This window comes from Brassica napus, chromosome A6, assembly GCF_020379485.1.
Source record: "Brassica napus cultivar Da-Ae chromosome A6, Da-Ae, whole genome shotgun sequence".
Classification (NCBI taxonomy): domain Eukaryota; kingdom Viridiplantae; phylum Streptophyta; class Magnoliopsida; order Brassicales; family Brassicaceae; genus Brassica; species Brassica napus.
Genome location: NC_063439.1, coordinates 27527973 through 27550768, shown reverse-complemented (window position 1 = coordinate 27550768; position 22796 = coordinate 27527973). Strand labels below are relative to the sequence as shown.

Sequence of the window (22796 nt, the reverse complement as noted above, 5' to 3'; positions counted from 1 at the left end):
CTATCCTGCGGTTTATGGCCCGTATCGACAGCTCTTCTTCTTCTTCCTCTGCTACGTGATTATTATTCTCTCTCTCAAATTGCCGTTTGTTCTAGTCAGTGAAGCCCTAATTCAATAATCCAACCTTGGAAAAATGGTGATGTGTTTGTCGATTTAGAAGAGATGAATTCTCTAAGATCTTTGAGCTACAGTAGCATAGAAGCTCTATCTCATCAAACTCCCACAAAGCTATCATCTTTATCTCCTCTCTACTCTTATAACCAGAGGAGATGGCTAAAGCCTGTGGATTCAGCGCAAACCAGGTTAGAGAACCGAACACGAGACAACCGATTAGACAAGCTCATTGTCCACATCAGGAAGCTAAACATCATCCTCGAGATAACAAAACTCATGGGTAACAAAAAGCGTGGTCCTTTCGTCTCTCTCCAGCTTATGTCTCGATGGAAGAACATCGTCGGTTTGAATGTAAGCGTTGGAGCTTTTGTGGGTAAGTATCCTCACGCCTTTGAGATCTTCACACATCCTTGTCGGAGGAATTTGTGTTGTAGGGTTAGTGAGAAACTGAGGGATTTGATTGAGGAAGAAGAGAGTGTTGTAAGAGAGTTTGAGGTTGATGCTGTAAGAAGGGTGAAGAAGCTGTTGTTGATGTCTAGAAAAGGTGTTCTGAATGTTCATGCTTTAAGGTTGATGAGGAAAGAGTTAGGATTGCCTGAGGATTTTCGAGATTCGGTATTAGCTAAGTATAGTACAGAGTTCAGGTTAGTTGATTTGGAGACTTTAGAGCTAGTTGATAGAGATGATGATGATGAGAGTTTGTGTGTGGCTAAAGTTGAGGAATGGAGAGAAGTTGAGTACAGAGAGAAATGGTTGAGTGAGTTCGAGACGAACTACGCGTTTCCTATTAATCTCCCCACAGGGTTCAAGATTGAGAAAGGGTTCAGAGAAGAGTTGAGGAACTGGCAGAGAGTCCCTTATGTAAAGCCTTACGAGAGAAAGGAGATTTCAAGAAGCGTAGAGAGGTTCGAGAAGCGAGTTGTTGCGGTTATCCACGAGCTTCTGAGCTTGACTGTTGAGAAGATGGTTGAAGTTGAGAGACTAGCTCATTTTCGTAAGGATCTTGGGATCGAAGTGAACTTGAGGGAAGTGATACTGAAGCATCCGGGGATTTTCTATGTATCCACGAAAGGAAGTACTCAGACTTTGTTTCTTAGGGAAGCTTATAGCAAAGGCTGTTTGATTGAGCCAAATCGGATTTACAGTGTGCGGAGGAAGATGCTGGAGCTTGTGTTGTTGGAAAAGCGTCACTCTAAGGAACTGTTACAAACTTGTGAAGAGGAGAGAGATGTTGAGGTAAGGTATGATGAAGATTGGGAAGGAGAGAGAGATGGAGACTGGGTCTTGCCAATTCTGGAGAAATGATTGCTATGATGCAGTGGAGTTTGTGCAAAAGTCTCATCATGTGTATTGAATTTTCAAGTGAAATCAGATTGAAGTTGGTTTTGTGAGACGCCGTTCGAGAAAGAAGGTTGGAGGGAAGTGGAGAACAATGATGCTGATGTGGGCAGGAGTCTCAGAAACTGTTGTGAGAGGTAAGAAATGTTCTTACAGCCGACATTCTATGTAGAGGCAGAGGAATGTAACTAGAAAGTAGAAGATTACTTGTGGAGGTTACCTTGGCTTTTAGTGTCTGCTGCAAAAGAGAGGTAGCTTGGCCCAATGATCTTTCCTGTCTTATGTCTTCACACACATTAGTTTTGTAGCCATTAGTGTGATGTGGATGAAATTGTAGCAAACAAGATTTGATGAATTTTGATCTAAGAATTTTTTTAGAAAAATAATACTTGAGTTCCTCACTCATGGAAATTCATCAGAAATTCACTGGCTTTGTTTGAGAAGGCATAAACAAACTTGGTTTTGACCCAAAACAAAGCCATAAACAAACTTAGTAATAACATCCACAGAGTGAAGATTACATCAAAATTACCGTAAGAACCCAAAGTAACTGCAAAAACTCCAACACATGCATCTACTTTGCTTGTGGTCTAGATTGATGAAATACATGGCCACAACTATGCTTTGACTTGACCACTCTATGCAATACCTTTACCCTCTTTTCCGCACTGTGAGAGCTTTAAATTCATTGTTTTAACTCTCATCTACCCCTTTAATGGTACACATACAGGTGCAATTACCTTCTTGATGTTGCCTGTCTTGTCATATCTTATGTCCCGGTTTAATGCAAGAAACTAAGACCTAACTGTCTCTTGATATGGTCTGGTATCAACTTTTTAACTGACTCTGGTGATGTGCACAAGCTTCAAGCTGAAAAATAAAAATAAAGCAAATAAGAGAAAAGTTTAAGACATTGAGAAGATTTTTCTAAGTTCTTATTTCTTAAACAGAAGAAAAATAGTAGAAGGAAAAATACTTCTCTTCCGACAAAAACTTTTCAGTAACTAACGTTTTGTACTGCTTAAGAACCCCAAAAGGGCTCATTACACATATAAACAGTGTTAGTGTGGGCTCGTATTTGTGAAGGCCCAATTGTAGCTTATATTACAACTTGGGGATATCATCAAAGTTATGTTTGATAGAGAAAGCCCTAAGCTTTATTAGCATTTTACTTGGTAAATAGAATTCTGGAAGTGTTTATAAGACCAAAAGCACTATAGTTAGCTCAGTAACTCCATTCTCTACTCTTTAAAAATATTTGTTCTTATAAAACCTGCAACTATATGACTAAAGAACATAAAGAAATATCTATGTGAAAGTTAAATACCATATAAAGAAAAGGAGAATCAAAGCAAATAATTTATTTACTATTCAAAGAGAAAGTAAAAGTTTTAATCAAATCCCAAAGGGTGAAAAAGAAAGTCAAGAAGAGAATGAAAGGATGTGAAGAAATAGACGTGACGGAAGTGCTAAGAATATATTAAGTGTTTTTACTTTTTATACTATCTCTTTTGGTGAATGAGAAGAATATCCGCATCGAAACATGATAATAATGAAAAGAAAACAAAATATTAGTTTATAAAAAAAATCATTGAAAGCGGAATAAAGTGGAATTCATAACAAAACAAAGAGAAGAGAAGAAAAATTGTGGAATATATAAAACAAAATGAAGACGGCCAAAAAAAAATGAAGACAGCCAAGATAAGAGTCTTCTTCCAATTAAGTCATAAATTTTCATACGATAGTATAAACTTTATTTGCGAATATATGCACATTATTAGTAGTTTGTGATTGTGTTATTGTTGTATCATTACTCATGTTTTCAATAAATGAGTTGTAAACAACAGAAGAAACATATCTCTATTTATTGAATTTACAGTAGAGTCTGTTATCTATAGACTATGGTTGGGTAAGTCTTACTGACGCTAGTAATATTTGCGACTTAATTTGTGGTTAGACTAAAAAATACGCTACACGTCGTTGGAAAAAACTAACAAAAAAACAACTAAACTCAACAGCTTCTCAGGAGCATTATCTTAGAGCATCTCCAACTCCACTCTATTTTTCACTCTAAAATAGAGTTTAGAGTAGAAAATGCTCCAATGGTACTCTATTTCTCACTTTATAATAGAGTGAAAAATAGGTTTACTCCAAATATAGAGTAACTTGTTTTTTTTTTGTTCATCACTCTATTTTCTACTCTAAAATAGAGTACCATTGGAGCAAAATCAAACTCTATTATAGAGTTACTCTATTTTAGAGTAAAAAATAGAGTAATCCATTGGAGATGGTCTTACCAAATACTTTCCCACCTTACCCACTTCGTTTTGTCTTCCTCATATAACATTTTCCCCTCTATATTATTCTCACGTGGCGTAGTACGAGTCCAAAAATATATATTCTAGGAGTAGAATATTTGGAAATAATTAATTCATTTAATATGCTTCAATAAAATTAATTTAATGATATAAAATTAAGATACTTCCTTGGGTATATTTCATAATTTTTATATTATATTTAGTAATTTTCTATTGAATATTTAGATTTTTTTGTCAACTATTGAATAGTTAGATAAGTAGTTAATTCATTTTAATATGCTTCAATAAAATTCATTTATTGAATACAAAATTAAGAAACTTTGTGGATATATTTAATAAATTTATATTATATTTAATAATTTCCTATGGACAAATAGTGTATATTTTTATACTTCCATTAGAAACTATATATTTTATAATTTGTATACAAGAAAGGTTTACATTAATGTATTCTTTTCACCCAAATACATGAGCGAAGTCTTACAAGATTGATCATAGAAAACAAAACAAATATATAGTACGTTTTGGTTAAAATGAAAAAAATGCCTTTCGTAATTTTTTTTTTTTTGCCTTTCGTAATTAGCACCATATTATAACTTCGCTATCAAACGTTCATGTTTTCTGACCAAAATGTATAATTTATCTGTACAATTTGCAAAACTATTTAAGCAAGAACTTAAATATTGACAAGAACATTTATAAATACCTTTAAAATTTTATTATGAAAACATATAAGCTTTGATATAATATTCTGTTTTTTTTTTAACAAAACACTCACATTAATGAACAGAATTAGTAACTTTTAACATTCGTTTCCTATAATTCCAAACAAAAACATATAATAACTTGACAAAACGCATTATCTCCCCATCAAAGAAAAAAAACGCATTATCTCGCACATATGTCCATAACAACATCGGAACCTAATACAAACTTTGTTTCCTAACTCAACGCGAGACGGTACGAATGTCTTTAAGCAGACCCAACACTTGTTGCATTGTCGGCCGTTTCCCTGACGTTTCCGCCGTACAAAAATAACCAATTCTAAGACTCTCGACCATCTCATTAACCGATTCTCCAGAAGCTAACCGCAACCTCGAGTCAAGAGCTTCCTCTCCTCTCCTTTCCTTAAACAACCGTCGAACTGATTTCACATGTTCCTCACTCCCTTGCTTCCCGGTTAATAGCTCAAACAAGATCACCCCAAAACAATAGACATCGAACTCTACATTGTTATTATTATTATCTTTTTCTGCTTTTGGGATGCTGTTGAACCCAAAATCAGAGATTCTTGGCTCTAAGGTCTCGGTTAAGAGGATGTTGGTAGCAACTAAGTGACCATGAGTGGTACCAACATGATGTAGATAGGCTAAACCACGTGCAACTCCAATAGCGATACGGTGACGTATCAACCAGTTTGTTTTCTCCGGTGATGAATCTCCAACGTGACTCTCCCATGTATCGGCGCTCCAATCTTCCACGTTGGTTTCTCCCGCCGGAAGCTCGTGTAGCCATCGGTGAAGATCGCCAGTAGCCATAAATTCATACAATATAAGCTTCTCTTTTCCTGAAACAACAGCAAAAAAAATTTGTTATTCTATGTTTTCTACTCAATTAATAGTATTAATTTGCAACTTAAGTTAGACCAGAAAATAAATAATTATAGTTGGACAAAAATTATACTAGCATATTTCTTAAGATAAAAGATTTAAAAAAAAAAGAAAAACGCTATAATCGGACAAGCCATAATCTCTTCGAGTGCCAAAGCCAAGGATGTGACTTGTCTGCACATTTTCTAAAGTCGTCTCAGTCAAATCATAAAAAGACCAAATGATAAACCCTAAAAATAAGTCATAAGAAATCTATCTCACAAACATTACTTTATTTCTGAGTAACTTTTTGGAATAATTATACATTTTTGCGTCAATGTCGCGAAAATTCATAAAATTTGCAATCATGGCGCAAAAATATTTAGATTTTTTAACGTGACGTATCATTATCATGCAACTGACCTTTTTCGTCTGTACAGCACACACAATTACACATACATACTCCTAATGAATACGACACCGTTCAGCATTTAATGCCTCATTAATGGTTTTTTCCAGAAACCCGTGAAAGTAGAGACAAAAATTCATTAAGTGACGTCTACGCCTCAATATTTTGTTGTTTTGAAATATCAACACCCAGCTAAAAAATAATGTTAGGATATTTTCCAGCAACTCCAATTCTCCAAATATTTTGGTTTAAATGAACTTAATCCAGCAACTAATAAGCCATATAAATTCAGAGGATACTGATAAAATTTAGAAATTTATATATGAGTTCAATAATTCATTGTTTTCAGAAAAAAAAAAGTCAGCTGTTTCTTTCTAATTTTGTGCATGAAGTTTTACTGCCCAGAAAATCTGTCAGGTTTTTAGCGTTAATACTTTGTTTAGAAATTTGGTCAAAAGAAAGAAAAATACTTTGTTACATTTACAGCATACAGCGTATATGAAAACCATATATTGTACATGCATAAAATATAGTAGTACTTATTTTCTACATCTGTTACTTGGTCAGTGCTTAGTGATTCCTGCTGGGGTTTTAAAGTCAATTTCGAAACCTTATGTCATAATGAGTAAAACAAAAACAAAAACAAATACCGGGAAATAATTAAAAATAGTACCTGCGATGCAGTAACCGGAGAGGGTCAAAAGATTTGGATGCTTAAGCCGTGTAAGCGCTTCAAACGCCGTAACGGCTTCGTTTTGATCGACGTCTCTGATTCGTTCAAGCACTTTGATTGCCACGTGTAATTCTCCGGGTAGAACGGCACGGTAAATAGGACCACACGTGCTGTCGGATATAACGGACTCCGTCCCGAAATGTGACGTGGCAACAATCAGATCCTTGAACGTCAGATTCATCAACGGCTTAGACGCCATCACGACCGGCGCCGCCGTTGGCTCTTTTATATCCGCCACCCACGACGAACCAGACTCCGTTTCGAAAGCGAACGGTCCAGATTTCTCCATCTTGAAATCCAACGGTGCAGGACTCGAAATCGCCCATCTCGATTTCGTCCTCGCCGATCTCAATCTGCGGCGGATTAAAATCAAAGAGACGACGAAGACTAGAATAACCAGAGCTCCTAACGAAGAAGATAAGCCAATCACCAACGGAGTGCGTTTAAAACGGTTTGCTTTGACGTTTCGATGATGTGGCGGCGGATTCCGGTGAGGGAGAGGATGGAGACGGTGGCGAGTCGGGATCTTGGAGACGTTAAAGACGAAACTGCCGCCGTGTGAAAACGCCGATTTGCCGAATTTTCTGTATTTGTCAAACCCGACCGAACCGGAAAACCGGTTTGCAGATAGATTCAAGAACCGGAGATGGTTGAGATTAGGAAAATCGACCGGGAACGAACCGTTCATTGAGTTTTCCGATAAATCCAAGTAATCCAACGATTTTAAACCGGAAATCGGTTTAACGCTGCCATTGATTTCACATCTCGAGATATCGAGGTGGTGTAAACCGGAGAGAGAACCCAAACCAAGAGGCAAAACACGGAGATTGTTATGAGAGAGATCGAGAGCTGTGAGGTTAACGAATCCGGTTAAGTTAATCGCGTTAGTGAACCGGTTGTACGAGAGGTTCAGCTTCTTAACTGATGAAAAAACCGAACCGTTAACCGGAATTACTCGTATCGAACCACCAAACCGGTTCCGTGAAAGATCGACTGAGACAAGACCGGGTTTAGACCAGAGCCAAGTAGGGACAGAGCCATCGAGAGAGTTGTTGGAGAGATCGAGGACATGTAAGTGCGTGAGATTCCGCAACGAAGTCCATGAAACGGTGCCGTTTAGCTTTCTTGACGGAAGAACGATGTGAGTGACGACGACGGAGCAGTTAGAGAACCAGGAGGAGTTGAAACCGGAGACGTAACGGAAAGCTCTTGTTAACTGACGGAAGTCTGTGCCGTTAGGACATGAAACGGTGGAAGAGTATGAGAGAGAGACTAAAGAGAAGAGAAGAATAAGAAGCAGTCTTGAAAACATTTTTTTTTTCTCGGTTTCTTATTTTGATGTTGATGATTGTTCTTCCATGGAAGTTAAAAATGGGGGGGGGGGGGAGAGAGAGAGAGAAGGTTTGGTTGTATCCTCTGCTCTCTGTATATGAGAGGAGCTGGTGAGGTTTATCAGAGAATAGAGAGAGATGAAGATACATACGGTTGATAAAATGCCAACGATGACGTGGGTTGTGACAGAAAAATAAAAGTCAATTTCTTTATGTAAATTACTCGATTTATTATACTCCTATTTACAATCTTATACTGTATTTATTGTGTTGGATTTACACTCTTATATTTATTGTGTTGGATTTGGTGAGTGTTGCAGCGGCTGACATTAGCTGTGGGAAATTTGGTTTCGTATATTTGATGATGAGTTTTTTTTTTTTTTTTTTTTGTGCACTATATTTGATGATGAGTTTCATAAATTATTTATATAGAAATGAGACGAGTTTTACATTATTTGATGATGTAAAATGAAAAATATCTAAAATTAACGGTTTTGTTCTGTTCTTTTATCACTCTAACATGCAACTGAGATAAGTTAGTTTTTTTCTTAGAAAGGGTAACTGCGATAAGTTAGTTGAATTAACCAATTAAGATTTTTGAGTTACTTATATATTTAGTATTTAATTTAAAGGTAAACTGAATGATTTATCTTTTCGATTACAGGATTATTGAGGATTCTGTAATCATGGTTATTACCATCATTGTCTTTATAAGGTTCTTTTCTCTTTAACAAAAAGAGAAAGTTAAACTAAAGTTCATACATGACATAAATTATTTTAATTAATCAAGTCTTGGATTAAGTGGGTAGAATTATACTATTTTCACAACAACAAATATAATACAAAAATTTAGCAAAAACAACAACAACAAATATATATATAACTAAATTATATAGAAACTAAATATTCAAATTAGTGAATCAAATAATCAACTAGTTATAGTGATTCAGATGATTGTTATATATCTTTAGAAACTTTAGTTTGCCTTTCACTTTTTCAAAAGTAAAGAGAGGCAAAAATAAACCTCGTAAAGATAATGATGATAAGTACATGATTGGTATCCGATAAATCAAAAGAGAAATCTTGAAAATATGGAATTCACCTTTTTCCAATCAGAGACAAATCTGTATACTTCATAAAATATAATTTCAGAAATAAAACCTAGTAGTGTATGTAATAAGACAGTTTAAATTTATACGCCAAAACCAAGCGCTCGTAGCTTGGTGGTAAAGGAAGTACAGCTGTACTGCCCGCCATCCGGGTTCGAGTCTTGGCCACAACGGATTTAACATCCCTTCCGTTGGGGCGCTGGACCCCTTTCGGGGGATAGTTGGGATTGTGGCTGCCCAGATACCAGAGTTATCAAAAAAAAAAAAAAAAAAAAAAAATTTATACGCCAAACAAAATTGCGTATTTTTAATATTACAATAGAACTAAACTTCGATTTTAACTCTGTTTTTTTTTTTTTGCTAAAATTTGGGGATTTTAACTCTGTTGTTGACGTATATGGTTTTGAAACTCAAGTGAAGTAAGCAAATGGGTATTGGTTGGTGCCTCATCTTTTGTGTGGGTAGTTGATGCATATGCTGATGAGAAATAGAAACGTGGACGGTGGACCCTATGATTTTTTTAAAATTCATTTAACTATCTAATTTCATTCGTGTTGTGAGTTCGGTATCATATAAATTTACTACTAAAAAGTGTTTTCAGAATATACTAATGGAGTAGTATTACTCTATTCGCCTTGTAATAAATGGTTATATTTATTATGATCAATTATTTGTTGATGGTTTTGTTGAAAGTAAATAATGGTGCAGTAGTTGACGTCTAAATAAAGTCACAGTGATCTAGTTTTTGGGTTATTGAAGTATCAGAATTTACGTTAACTTACAGTTAGCTGTTTTAACTTATTTTACGTACAACGTTTTTAAAATTACGACATACATAGTTCGACTGTGAAAAGCCCTTTCTCAAAAAAAAAAGGAGGGGGGGGGGGGGGGGGGGGGTTTGATTGTATTGACAATCGTGGTGGTATCGCGGTCCAAAACATTCCCATGAGAAACAACACAAATTCTGAGGTGCGTCGAATTATGTGAATTTAATATTAGTGTTATAAATTTCAACATTTGCATATCTTTTATGACATTAAGGAAAAAAGTCCGCCGGAGAAAGACTATAGTTTAATGTTATAGTGGACGTATTTTCGTGCATAATATATGGTACATGCAACTAGGCATGGGCGCTCTGATGCGATTTTGATTGGCATATTTATTTAGGAACCATTCATTATTGATATAATTTGGTTCATTTATTTTAACTTTTGTTTTGGTTTAGGTAACAAAATTGAGAATTGACCAATATCTAAAAATTAGGTCTAAATTGATTTTGGTTTGGTTACGGTTTTCCAAATAATTTCAGATAATATGGATAAAAACATTGAACAATGATCAGATTTAATATCAAATATTGGATAATTCAGATTATTTGGATTGAAATGTTATCTAATTCGGATAATTTAACTATTTTGGATAAAAAAAAGTTTTTGGTAATACGGTTAATAAATAGTATTTTAAAGATATTTGATTTTTTTTAATAACTGAAAAGATTAGGCACAAAATCTATGTTTTAAAAATCCGGATACTCATTTAGTTTTTGGTTTGATTACAATTTATCAGTTTGGTATTTGTTCGGTTTTTTATTTCGGATAACTGTGCAACAAAGGAATCGGCTGCCTCAGATTTTCTTGTAATATTTTCTAGTGTTAATATTTTGTAGTTATTTCCCCTACAGTCGTTAATCACATGCCAATAATATGTTAATAATTCGGGCTCCGTAACATCTTAATTAAATTATTTATCGACCTTTTAAAAGAAGTTTTAGATCATATAACACATATATGTACGCGGTTAATTACTAATCCATTTTTAGGTTTATGACCATATTATTAATCTTACAACAACGAAATTTATGATCCTGGGGTTTTGTTTTCGATTAGTAAGTAATGAATTTGCTGAAAACTCTTTGCCTTGGTCTCCCCTTCTTCACAAGACTAAGTCGAGAGTATTATAAGTCTAAAAACATGTACTTTTTTTGTAAAGTATAAACTAATGGCACTAAAATAACCTTGGAATAACAACTAAAGAAAGAATGAGATCGAGAAATTCCAAACAAATCCACTAAATCCCAAGACAAAAAGATCCATAGAATGCCAACTAATATTCCACAAAGTATCTAACATATTCACATTCTCCTTGAGCAACCCAACCTAAAAGTTAATCCACATTCCTTATTTTATCATTTATCCCTTAAACCACTCTCACCCCACCTCCAACAAGGTTGGCCCATGTGCTTATATGTGTGTGCGATCTTGTTCTGTTTTATTGAATTTTGGTTACTATTCTCATGTAATACTACATCTAAATTGACTGGAGCTTTGACTGGAGCTTAACAGTTGTAGGACTGGCCTAATTCATTTATCTGGAATTTGTAGGCCCATATGAAAGAAAATAGAGTCTAGCCCAATTGTCCATAATTCTGTATTCACGTAAATGATTCATGCATTAACCTGAATCTCTTCCCTTTTTATGGCGAGCCCAAATCTCAAAAGAGAAAAGCTTACATGATTTATTATGTGTGTGCGTGTATGTGTGATCATTTCTTGAGTGTCAGTCGAGAAAAGGTTACATGAATAAAATTGCGAGTAATTACTCTGGTTCACACGAATCACACCTGGCTAAACTACCAGCGTGACCTGATACGTGCACGTTATTATCGAAATGTACGGTCCATATAAACCACCGATTTAAATATTTATGGTATTCTTAATGATGTTTAATACGATTTTGTTAGTTGCGTTTGGTAAACTAACAGAAACACCATTTAGTTCAATTTCACGACAAGTGAAAGCTTTTTTAGTTTGTGTATCTTTAAATTTTGATCGTTTTGTTTCGTGGACTTACGATATCACGGACCTTTATCGGCAATAAACATGTAGCAACGTTAAGTATTCTGATTAACTTTTTTTGTTAATTATAATGTGTTACTTAAATTTCGGAGTTAGTCATGTGGAATAGGACTAAGCACCTTTCTACCAATTAGTACATCATTGCTATTTTCTACTGTGTGGTGTTAAATTTTAATAGAAAACTGCCATTTGATCTACACGTTCATTATCTCGCATCTGATTGCTACATTTATTCACAGCTGTTAATTTGTTTTGACAAAATGTGTAAGCAAACTCATAGAAGATATAAACTTGATACCATTACAATGATAGTGACATAAACCATGTCTCATTTCCAAAGAAAATATTAGTAAGTTATTATAACTGAATACATTTTATAGCGCCAATTCCTGATTTTAGTAACCAAGTTATGATGATCATTTTTGTTCTCTACTCCTTAATAAATTGTATTAGGAAATGGTCAGTAGCAGTGCAAATGCTTAACCTAAACTCCCCTTCTATTGCTTCTTTATATATATTTTTCTTCATTAACTTTAACCTTTTTTTCTTCATTAATTTGTTAACTTTAACTTGACACTAGATGCATGTGTCAAGCTCCCCCCCCCCCCATTTTAAAAAGCTATTTAGAAATTCAAATTTATCTTTATTTGTGTCTCTTAATTTCAACTCGAATATTACATTTGATTTGATTGGTGATTTCTTTAACTGTTTAAAAAAAATTCTTACCACTTTGAATAATCAGTCTGACCCATCTTTTAAAACACGCTTCTTAGCCATTATTGATATGTTTTTTCCATTAATCATACATTAACTCTTTATTAATTTAGATTCATAAATCTATATATAAGGTCAACAATATTATAATTAAGCTTACAACACAAATAAAAAATATATATAAAAAAACCGACGATCATAACCTGTATTAAGAAAAATATAAATCCAATATAAAATTTATATTTTTTTTTTCTATCCATCCATTGGCCAAAATGAACTTTTCTAACATGTTCTTGCCAATTAAAGGCATTAACTAAAAAAAGTAAACAAATGGATCTATTGGCTACTACATACATAGATGGTGTCGGGACTAGAAGCGAGATTAATTTGCATAGCAATTCGGAAACAAGTTTCCAAATATACACAAAGAAGAATTCTATTTCTGGTAAACCTCCTAAAAACAGAACATAGACAAAGCAAAGAATACGCAAAGGAAGGCGAGAGGGAGAGAGAAAGATTATCTTCTTCTACCATTTCACAACGAAAGAGACCAAAAACCTCTCGTTTCAAATGGCGGAATTGCTGAGAAAAGTAAAATCTATGAAGAAGAAGGATAAGAGCAACACACAAGCTCTAATCCTGGGCAAATACGAAATGGGAAGACTTCTCGGCCACGGAACCTTCGCCAAGGTGTACCTTGCGCGCAACGCAACCACCGGAGAAAGCGTCGCGATCAAAGTGATCGACAAAGAGAAAGTCCTCAAAAGCGGTTTGATCGCACACATCAAACGCGAGATCTCCATCCTCCGCCGCGTCCGCCACCCGAACATCGTCCAGCTCTTCGAGGTCATGGCCACCAAGTCCAAGATCTACTTCGTCATGGAGTACGTCAGAGGCGGCGAGCTCTTCAACAAAGTCGCCAAAGGGAGGCTTAAAGAAGACATCGCCCGTAAATACTTCCAGCAGCTCATCTCCGCCGTGTCCTTCTGCCACTTCCGCGGCGTTTACCACCGCGACCTCAAACCGGAGAATCTCCTCCTGGACGAGCACGGGAACCTGAAGGTCTCAGACTTCGGTCTCAGCGCGGTCTCTGATCAGATACGACAAGACGGTCTCTTCCACACATTCTGCGGGACCCCTGCTTACGTGGCACCGGAGGTTCTCGCGAGGAAAGGCTACGACGGAGCTAAGGTGGACATCTGGTCGTGCGGAGTGATCCTCTTTGTGTTGATGGCGGGGTTCCTCCCTTTCCACGATCGGAACGTTATGGCTATGTATAAAAAGATTTACAGAGGAGACTTCAGGTGCCCTAGATGGTTCCCGGTTGAGATTAACCGGTTATTGATTCGAATGCTCGAGACTAAACCGGAGAGACGGTTTACAATGCCGCAGATTATGGAGACTGGTTGGTTCAAAAAAGGGTTTAAACATATTAAGTTCTACGTTGAGGATGATCACAAGCTCTCTAGCGCTGACGATGATATCGAGTCGGTCGAATCGGTGTCCGAACGGTCTTCCACGGTGTCTGAGTCGGAGTTTGAGTCGGTTGACGCTAGGAGAAGATCAATGCCGTTGATGCCTAGACCGGCTAGTTTGAATGCTTTTGATCTCATTTCGTTTTCTCCCGGTTTTGATCTTTCCGGTTTGTTTGATGATGATGGTGAAGGGTCGAGGTTTGTGTCCGGGGCTCCGGTTAACCAGATTATATCGAAGCTGGAGGAGATTGCGAAGGTTGTGAGCTTTACCGTGAGGAAGAAGGATTGTAGAATGAGTCTTGAAGGTTCGAGAGAAGGGAGTGTGAATGGTCCGTTGACTATTGCTGCTGAGATATTTGAGTTGACTCCAGCTTTGGTTGTTGTTGAGATGAAGAAGAAGGGTGGTGATAAAGTGGAGTATGATGAGTTTTGTAATAAGGAAGTGAAACCGAAGTTGCAGAATTTGAGTGCGGATAATGGAGAAGCGGTTTCTGCGTCACGTTCTTTGCCAGCTTATATGCTTTCTGATACTGATTAGGAAGATGAAAATTGTTTTTTTCTGTTTTCTTTTTTCAACTGGATTTTTGAAGCTGCTTATTGGTTTAGGTTTTGGTTCGAGATTGTGATCTTCTTGTTCCTTGCTTGGTGTAAGAGACATCAGACTTTAGAGCTAAAGAGAGTGGTGAGATATATGAGTCTTGATGTATAAAGATCGAATAAAACAAGTTACTTTTTCGCGTATTGATCTTTTCGTATTTTGGTGTGGGGTTGGAATTGATGCATTTTCGATGTAGAGATTCAAAATGTGTAAACACATTTTACTCAAAAAGTGTTTTTATGCATTCCCAAAAATAAAGTACGTATTCAAAAGCCATAGAGCGAACTTTTCTCGTATCAAACGACCAAAAGAATGAATGTGAAAACTCAGCTATGGTGGTTCCGTGAATGTTCCAAGAGTTTCTAAGACTGCATACCCATGGTAGGTTTGTTGTCCGTGACTTGCCTTATTTGATTCCAATCAGTCCCTATCAATCAAACATGGACTTGAAGGACTTAATCGTGATAAAATCTTATTAGCGTGATCAAATTCATTATTTTGCGATCAAAATCTCCTTGGACCAAAAAATATATCGTCTTGTGTTACTATCCTTTATTTTATTTCTTTTATGTCCATGTTGAACACACTAAAATCTTGATATAATTGCATCATTCATTATCGTAAATCACAGATTTCACACACAATGAATAAAAGCAAGTAATCAAATTAAAGAAAAACAAATAGGAAAGATATCACATTAAACAATGTTTCTCCTTGTTGCTAGTTTCCTTGCCATTTCCAAACAATATCTTTCAAGGAAGGCTTAAGCTCACGATCACAAAACTGTTTATACTCCATCGTAGCACCTCCACTTTTATTAAACTCAACCATATTAAAACGCTTTGTCACTTCAAATATCTCAACCTCAATCGCAACTTGTCCTTTTCTTCCTTCTCTTCTATCTTCCATCTTGATCACTCCTACATTGATCTTCTTCAAATCAAATCTCTCACTACTCGTAGCTATCTCTTCAAACTTCGACACTATCTCTTTCGGTTCCTTCTTTGTCGTAAACATTGATTCTGATCTCTTTTCTTTCTCAAACAACCCCGAGAGATCAAACCCGTGAGACAGCGAAGATATTAGGTCAAATGCGTTGTAACACATCGGCTGCACTGGAAATGCTGTATGCACGTTGCTCATTAGAGATTCTATCTGATGACTATCAAGCGATTTAGGCGCTTCAATCTTCTTGAAACCATTTTGAAAACAAGAGTTCCCCATGATTTTGTCAATCTTGATTCGTGAATTAGGGTTAGGATCCAAGATCCTAGATAATAGCTTCTTGACCTCACACTACAAGAAAACAGGGGGATTCTGATGGCCGAAATCGTCAGAAATTCGTCGGAATAGACCGATCCTGACGAATTTCTGACGAACCAATCCGTCGGTATAATTTCGTCGGAAAAAAAAGATTCGTCGGAATTTCGTCAGACCTTCCGACGACTTTCTGACGAATACCGAGAAACGTCATTCTGACGAACTTCCGACGATATTCCGATGCGGACACACGAGACCAGAGTTCATCGGAAAAACTATATACCGAAGGAGCACGTTCCTCGGACTATACCGACGAACCGAGTCCTCGGAAAATACCGACGGACTATGGTTCGTCGGAATTTTCCGAGGAACCTTCTCCGTCGGTATTTTCCGACGACTTCGTTCGTCGGTATATTCCGACGCCCTCAATTCGTCGGAATATATCAATTTTAAATACGAATTAATTTTGCATTTTTATATATTTTTTATATTAAAAATTAATTAATAAATAAATAAAATCTGAAATTTAAAACTAATAATATTATAGAATTTAAATTCATACAAACCGAAATATAAAAAAAAACATTCAGAAAGTTAAAAATTCATACAAACCGAAATAGAAAAAAAACATTCAGAAAGTTTTAAAAAGCAGAAAAAACTAAGAACTCGAAGACATCAAACGATCTAGCTTCTGCATTATCTCGGCGCTGAACTTCTTCTGGAGCGGGAATATATGCGGGAACCGAGTTTTGTTCATGAGACGATCCCGATGCACGGGAACTGCTCACCAAACTACGTCGAAGACGGGCTGCGGGGCGGGGTACATCCTCAGACCTAAAAAAAAAATTAATACATCAAAAATCTTTTCAAATCATTTCTATTTTTAATGTTTTCATTTATATATTTACAAAAGGTTTTATAAACGTTTTAAAAAAAACTATTAAACCTTTTATTATACATAGTTTATTACAGGAAACTTATAAAAAATTATAAAAATTTTAAAATTTTTTATTATACATGATTTATATATATATATATGTATACAAAATTATAAATTTTTTATAAATATAGAAAAATGTTGTTAAATATTTTTAAAAATTTTAAAAAACATTTTATTATACATAGTTTATTACTGGAAACTTGAAAAACGTTTTTAAAAATAAAAAACGTTTTAAAAATAGTAAAACGTTTTGAATTTTAACAAACACACAAAATAATTCCAAGAAAAACTAAAACAACAATCCAAACAACAATCCTAACTTATATATCCTAAACTATCCATTCAATCCTAAAATTTTCAATCAAACAACCTAAAATCCGAGATCTAACTTCCAAAACCCTAAAAAAATGAGATAAAACAAGGTTGGGATGATTCTTACATGATTTGGGGTTTGGGGAAGAGATATGAGGGTGAGAAGAGGATTCCCCGGTGATAGGAGCTCGAGAATGGTCGGAATCGCCGTGAAAGGGAGAGAAATCGCGGAGAGGATTGAGAGAGAGGCGGAGGCGGAAATAACGAAGAAGGAAGAAGAAGGGTAATTATATTTAATGTTTCCGACGGACACAGGTTCGTCAGTATTCCGTCGGGATAATTAAATATATACCAATTGGCGGTTCGCGAAAATTTTCACGCGGTTTGGTTTTCCCGGGTAAATTGAAATTCCGACGGAATTGGTGTCCGTCAGTAGATTCCGACGGAATACTGACGACTTTTTCTGACCGAATTCCGACGACTTAGTGTTTAGGGGTTGATTACAAGTTTCTAAATGCAAAATCCAAATCTTTGATAATATATATAGTATTTGCATAAAGATTTAACAATAAAAATGTTTTTATAACACGATTTTACACAACAACATTTTTTGTAGTGTAAGATTAGATGAATATGATTGTATAAGTATATGAGTGTTAAGATGAGATGTTATGAAAACAATGATATGCATACATAAATATTTTAATGAGTTGTTATATTTGAACGGTTGTGATCTAATACTATACTAAACACTTATTATGTGTTATTTTCATAGTTTTGGCATCTAAATTTATAGATTTTTATGTTTAAAATTTTTTAGAAACGCATGTCCTCGGTAATTCGTCGGAATATACCGACGACATTCCGACGAACTTGTATAGTTCGTCGGAATATCGTCGGTAAATTCTGACGAATTACCGAGGACATTTCCAAACTTCAATGGAACCCTTTGTCGTCGCTATGTCGTCGGTATTTTGCGAGGGATTTCCGACGGAAACATGGTTCGTCGGAAATTCGTCAGAAAATTCCGACGGAATACCGACGACGGTAACATTTGTAGTGTAAGATTAGATGAATATGATTGTATAAGTATATGAGTGTTAAGATGAGATGTTATGAAAACAATGATATGCATACATAAATATTTTAATGAGTTGTTATATTTGAACGGTTGTGATCTAATACTATACTAAACACTTATTATGTGTTATTTTCATAGTTTTGGCATCTAAATTTATAGATTTTTATGTTTGAAATTTTTTAGAAACACATGTCCTCGGTAATTCGTCGGAATATACCGACGACATTCCGACGAACTTGTGTAGTTCGTTGGAATATCGTCGGTAAATTCTGACGAATTACCGAGGACATTTCCAAACTTCAATGGAACCCTTTGTCGTCGCTATGTCGTCGGTATTTTGCGAGGGATTTCCGACGGAAACATGGTTCGTCGGAAATTCGTCAGAAAATTCCGACGGAATACCGACGACGGTAACATTTATATCTCTCAATCGGAATGTCGTCGGAAGTTCGTCGGTATATTCCGACGAATTTTCGACGACTACAACGGTTATATGTTTTATCAGAATGTCGTCGAAAAGTCGTCGGAATATTCCGACGAGCCATTTTTCCTCTGAAATTCGTCGGAAATGGCCGACGGAATTCCGACGACTTCAAATTTTTTGTTTTCGTCAGAAATTGGTCGGAAATCCGTCACAAACGTCTGACGAATTTTAATCCGTCGGAACCTCCGTCGGAATTCGGCGTGTTTTCTTGTAGTGTCAGGAGGAAACCAGTTAGGGCATCTGCACTCGCTTTTCGATATCTTTCGATACATTCCAACAAGATTCTGTTCATGAAACAGAAGAAAACCAGCTAACAATACGTACAACACAACTCCACAAGACCAAACAACAGCTTTAGCACCATCATAACCTTTCTTGGAGATCACTTCATGCGCCACGTAAGCAGGTGTTCCACATGTCGTGTGTAGCAAGCCATCTTGTTTCTTAGACTCTCTCAACGCGCTAAGACCAAAATCAGATATTTTCAAATCGTCATTTTCGTCTAGAAGTAGATTCTCTGGTTTGAGATCACGGTGGTAAACACCACGGCTATGGAAATAATCGATTGCACCGATCAATTGCTGGAAATATTTTCAAGCAACGTCTTCTTTCAGCTGTCCCTTACATATTTTGTCAAAAAGCTCACCGCCTTTAACATATTCCATCACGAAATAGATCTTTGTTTCGCTCGCCATGACTTCGTGGAGAAAGACGACGTTTGGGTGATGGACGAGATGCATTACTAAGATTTCTCATTTGGTTTGGTTGATTAATCCGACTTTTGCAATTTTCTTCTTGTCGATTACATTGATAGCTACGTTTTCTCCTGTTTTTAGGTTACGTGCGTGGTGAACTTTTGCGAATGTGCCTTGACCTAGGAGACGACCTGATTTGTATCTTTGCATCAACACAATACCGTTTTTATCCATTGATTTGAGTCGTTTAACGGGTTTTTTGAAGACCAAGCGAACTTGATAAATTAAATAGAGGATGAGCTATTGAATAACTTCGTTTTGGAATAGAGAGAGAGGGAGAGAGAGAGAGAGAGAGAGAGAGAGAGAGAGAGAGAGAGAGAGAGAGAGAGAGAGAGAGAGAGAGAGAGAGAGAGAGAGAGAGAGAGAGAGAGAGAGAGAGAGAGAGAGAGAGAGAGAGAGAGAGAGAGAGAGAGAGAGAGAGAGAGAGAGAGAGAGAGAGAGAGAGAGAGAGAGAGATTAGGTTCTTGGAATGTTCATGAAAGAAGGTAAAAATAACAAATTTTTATTGTTTTTTTTCTTTGCCTCTCAAATTCGGCATATATAAAAAATTGTAATTCTAAAAAACTACAAAGAGAAAGAATCTAAGATTCGTGTGGTTGTGGTGATGTTTGGAGTCAGTTTATTAAGAACACTTTTAATGGAGATTCTAGTGTTGGGATCTTAAGTAAAATTTAAAATGAGATTTCTCTCTCCTTTTGCTCTGTCTTCTCTCTAAAACCAGTCACAGAGGAAGGATCGAGATGAAATCTCTTCCGGAGGTTCATTCAATTTATCTCCGGTTAGCGAGCTTGATTCTGGGAAGCGGTGATACCTTTTACACCGCTGTCGGCAGCTTTAGTTTCCGGGAAACGGTGGCTCTAACAGCACCGGATTTCGCCGGCTATCGTCTCCGGGAAAGCGGTGGCTCTGATAGCACCGTCCTTTCTCCGGCTTCTTCTCCGATTTGATCCGGAATCAGTTCTCGATCTACGCTTTTGCTTTTCCTTTGTCCAATCGACTCTCGTTCTGAATATCCTTGTTGATTTTTGGTTCGATCGTAGACGTTTGATGTATTTTAAAGCGTAGATCGATGTTTCGAGATCAATAGCTTCGACGGTTTTGGGCTCCAGGGTGAAGATTTGGTCGCGCTTTCTCTTTGATCCTGGCGGAAGCGGTTGTCGACTTCCGGTGGATTTCCGAGGATTGTGGCGACGGTGGTTTGCATACCGGTGAAGTCGTGGGGTTTCGATCTTTCGACGCGTGTCTCTCTGATGGTGGTTCGGTCAACACGTGGCGGCCGGGTGATGCGTGGTCCCTCGCAGTGAGGATCTTGACACGCGTCCCGTTCACGAACCTTGAGTGAATGAAGCGGCGCCTTTGGGTTTAGGATGATGAAGGATCGAGATGAAATCTCTTCCGGAGGTTCATTCAATTTATCTCCGGTTAGCGAGCTTGATTCTGGGAAGCGGTGATACCTTTTACACCGCTGTCGGCAGCTTTAGTTTCCGGGAAACGGTGGCTCTAACAGCACCGGATTTCGCCGGCTATCGTCTCCGGGAAAGCGGTGGCTCTGATAGCACCGTCCTTTCTCCGGCTTCTTCTCCGATTTGATCCGGAATCAGTTCTCGATCTACGCTTTTGCTTTTCCTTTGTCCAATCGACTCTCGTTCTGAATATCCTTGTTGATTTTTGGTTCGATCGTAGACGTTTGATGTATTTTAAAGCGTAGATCGATGTTTCGAGATCAATAGCTTCGACGGTTTTGGGCTCCAGGGTGAAGATTTGGTCGCGCTTTCTCTTTGATCCTGGCGGAAGCGGTTGTCGACTTCCGGTGGATTTCCGAGGATTGTGGCGACGGTGGTTTGCATACCGGTGAAGTCGTGGGGTTTCGATCTTTCGACGCGTGTCTCTCTGATGGTGGTTCGGTCAACACGTGGCGGCCGGGTGATGCGTGGTCCCTCGCAGTGAGGATCTTGACACGCGTCCCGTTCACGAACCTTGAGTGAATGAAGCGGCGCCTTTGGGTTTAGGATGATGGGCTTGCGGCCCAAAAATGGTTTACGGTTTGGTTCGTCCATGTGTTTCTGGGCTTTATCTTTGTAACCTTGTGATTTCGTTTTTATGGGCTTTGCCTTTTAATAAACTTTAGACGGAAAAAAAAAAGTGTTGGGATCTTAAAATATATATATATATGTGTATATTATGTATTTTTACATATATACATATGTACTTTTAATTTTGGACCCCAATACAAGAAACTTCATTGAGAGTGCTCTAAATAGGTATATAAAATTTTATGCTCTACTAAATATAGATATTGTGGAGGATTGCTAATCGTATCCCAAAATACATTTTTGTGGTTATGTTTTAGATTTTCGAAATTGATAAATATAAAAAAGTTGTCAGTTGTGACTTTGCCACATAACATGTCTTCATTTCAAAATAAGTGGCTAGTATTAATCCTAGCCAACAACTGAGCTAGTATTGCTGAAATTTACTAATCAGTTTCTAATCCGAAGGCTCTCTTTTAATAAAATCCTGTATTTTTCAAGATTTTCGAAAAGATATATGGAAGGATCGGCGTATCACGTATGTTGCAATACCAAGTATAAAGTGACACGAAAATGAAGTTGCACCTGGTGGGGTTCGAAGGTCGTTCATAGTTATCTATTTATGTCACACTAGATACTCCAACAATTTACTTTTTGCCTGTTCCCTAGCACACAAAAAGCCAATGGAGTATTGGATCAAAATCTCTAAGCTGACTGTTGGAGTAAGCTTGAAATAGCTTGGAGATCAAGCTTGTCCTAATCTACCGAGATATGAGGATTATGATTTATCTAAAGAAGTTTTAGGAGTTATCTAAAAGAAAAATAAGGTTAGGAGTTATCTAAATCTTGTTTAAAAGGAGTTGCAGGGTTGTTGCAACCAAGCGTGAGTTTTGATATTTGTGAAAGAGAGAGCTTAAGGTTTGAGAGGATATTTCCTTAAGATTAATAAGAGAGCAAATTCTTGTTACTGATCTTTCATACAAACGTTAGACTCATACTATATTTGGTATCAGAGCTGTAGGTGTGATCAAATCAACATCATGGGAGATATTGTTGTGGCGAAACCAAAGGAAGGTGGAGGAACCAAAGTAAGCTGTCCCATGCTTACGGAGGTTAACTACAACGTCTGGGCAATCCGGATCAAACTGTTGTTGAAGGTACACAAAGTCTGGGATGCAGTGGAGAATGAATCTGATGAAGAAGACAAGAAGGATTTGGCTAAAGCCTTAATCTTTGGTGCCGTACCTGAAACGCTCGTACTGCAACTAGGTGAGTTGGATTCTTCAAAGAAGGTGTGGGATGCAATAAAGTCTCGGTATGTGGGGGCAGAACGTGTGCGTGAAGCGAGATT

At 36.9% G+C, this 22796-nt stretch overlaps 4 protein-coding genes across 4 annotated transcripts; 2 read left to right on the top strand and 2 right to left on the bottom strand.

The window, feature by feature from the left end:
- Positions 1-32: 32 nt before the first annotated feature.
- On the top strand, positions 33-2303 carry LOC111198773 (protein ROOT PRIMORDIUM DEFECTIVE 1-like). Its single transcript, XM_022688028.2, has one exon. The coding sequence runs from the start codon at positions 163-165 to the stop codon at positions 1417-1419; it is 1257 nt and encodes a 418-aa protein (XP_022543749.2). The 5' UTR covers positions 33-162; the 3' UTR covers positions 1420-2303.
- Positions 2304-4553: 2250 nt separating this feature from the next.
- LOC111198772 (calmodulin-binding receptor kinase CaMRLK) lies at positions 4554-8035 on the bottom strand. Its single transcript, XM_022688027.2, has 2 exons — positions 6442-8035; positions 4554-5337 (listed from the first exon to the last, which is right to left on the bottom strand). Exons 1-2 carry the CDS (start codon positions 7811-7813, stop codon positions 4718-4720), a joined length of 1992 nt encoding a protein of 663 aa, XP_022543748.2. The 5' UTR covers positions 7814-8035; the 3' UTR covers positions 4554-4717.
- A 4868-nt stretch (positions 8036-12903) lies between these two features.
- Positions 12904-15157, top strand: LOC106382445 (CBL-interacting serine/threonine-protein kinase 19-like). The gene has a single exon (XM_013822466.3). It carries the CDS (start codon positions 13081-13083, stop codon positions 14521-14523), a length of 1443 nt encoding a protein of 480 aa, XP_013677920.2. The 5' UTR covers positions 12904-13080; the 3' UTR covers positions 14524-15157.
- A 146-nt stretch (positions 15158-15303) lies between these two features.
- On the bottom strand, positions 15304-19589 carry LOC106380353 (CBL-interacting serine/threonine-protein kinase 20-like). Its single transcript, XM_048781704.1, has 3 exons — positions 19467-19589; positions 18981-19241; positions 15304-15879 (listed from the first exon to the last, which is right to left on the bottom strand). The coding sequence occupies exons 1-3, from the start codon at positions 19587-19589 to the stop codon at positions 15304-15306; spliced, it is 960 nt and encodes a 319-aa protein (XP_048637661.1).
- Positions 19590-22796: the final 3207 nt, after the last annotated feature.

What these genes read in the sequence shown, in the direction of transcription:
- LOC111198773 (XM_022688028.2), top strand. Translation starts at nt 163, where the DNA reads ATGAATTCTCTAAGATCTTTGAGCTACAGTAGCATAGAAGCTCTATCT.
- LOC111198772 (XM_022688027.2), bottom strand. Translation starts at nt 7,813, where the DNA reads ATGTTTTCAAGACTGCTTCTTATTCTTCTCTTCTCTTTAGTCTCTCTC. An exon ending in CTCCGGTTACTGCATCGCAG is followed by an intron (nt 5,338 to 6,441) that starts GTACTATTTTTA and finishes CTGTTGTTTCAG; the next exon opens with GAAAAGAGAAGCTTATATTG.
- LOC106382445 (XM_013822466.3), top strand. Translation starts at nt 13,081, where the DNA reads ATGGCGGAATTGCTGAGAAAAGTAAAATCTATGAAGAAGAAGGATAAG.
- LOC106380353 (XM_048781704.1), bottom strand. Translation starts at nt 19,589, where the DNA reads ATGGATAAAAACGGTATTGTGTTGATGCAAAGATACAAATCAGGTCGT. An exon ending in GAGAAAACGTAGCTATCAAT is followed by an intron (nt 19,242 to 19,466) that starts GTAATCGACAAG and finishes AAATATTTCCAG; the next exon opens with CAATTGATCGGTGCAATCGA. An exon ending in CTTGTGGAGTTGTGTTGTAC is followed by an intron (nt 15,880 to 18,980) that starts GTATTGTTAGCT and finishes GTTTTCTTGTAG; the next exon opens with TGTGAGGTCAAGAAGCTATT.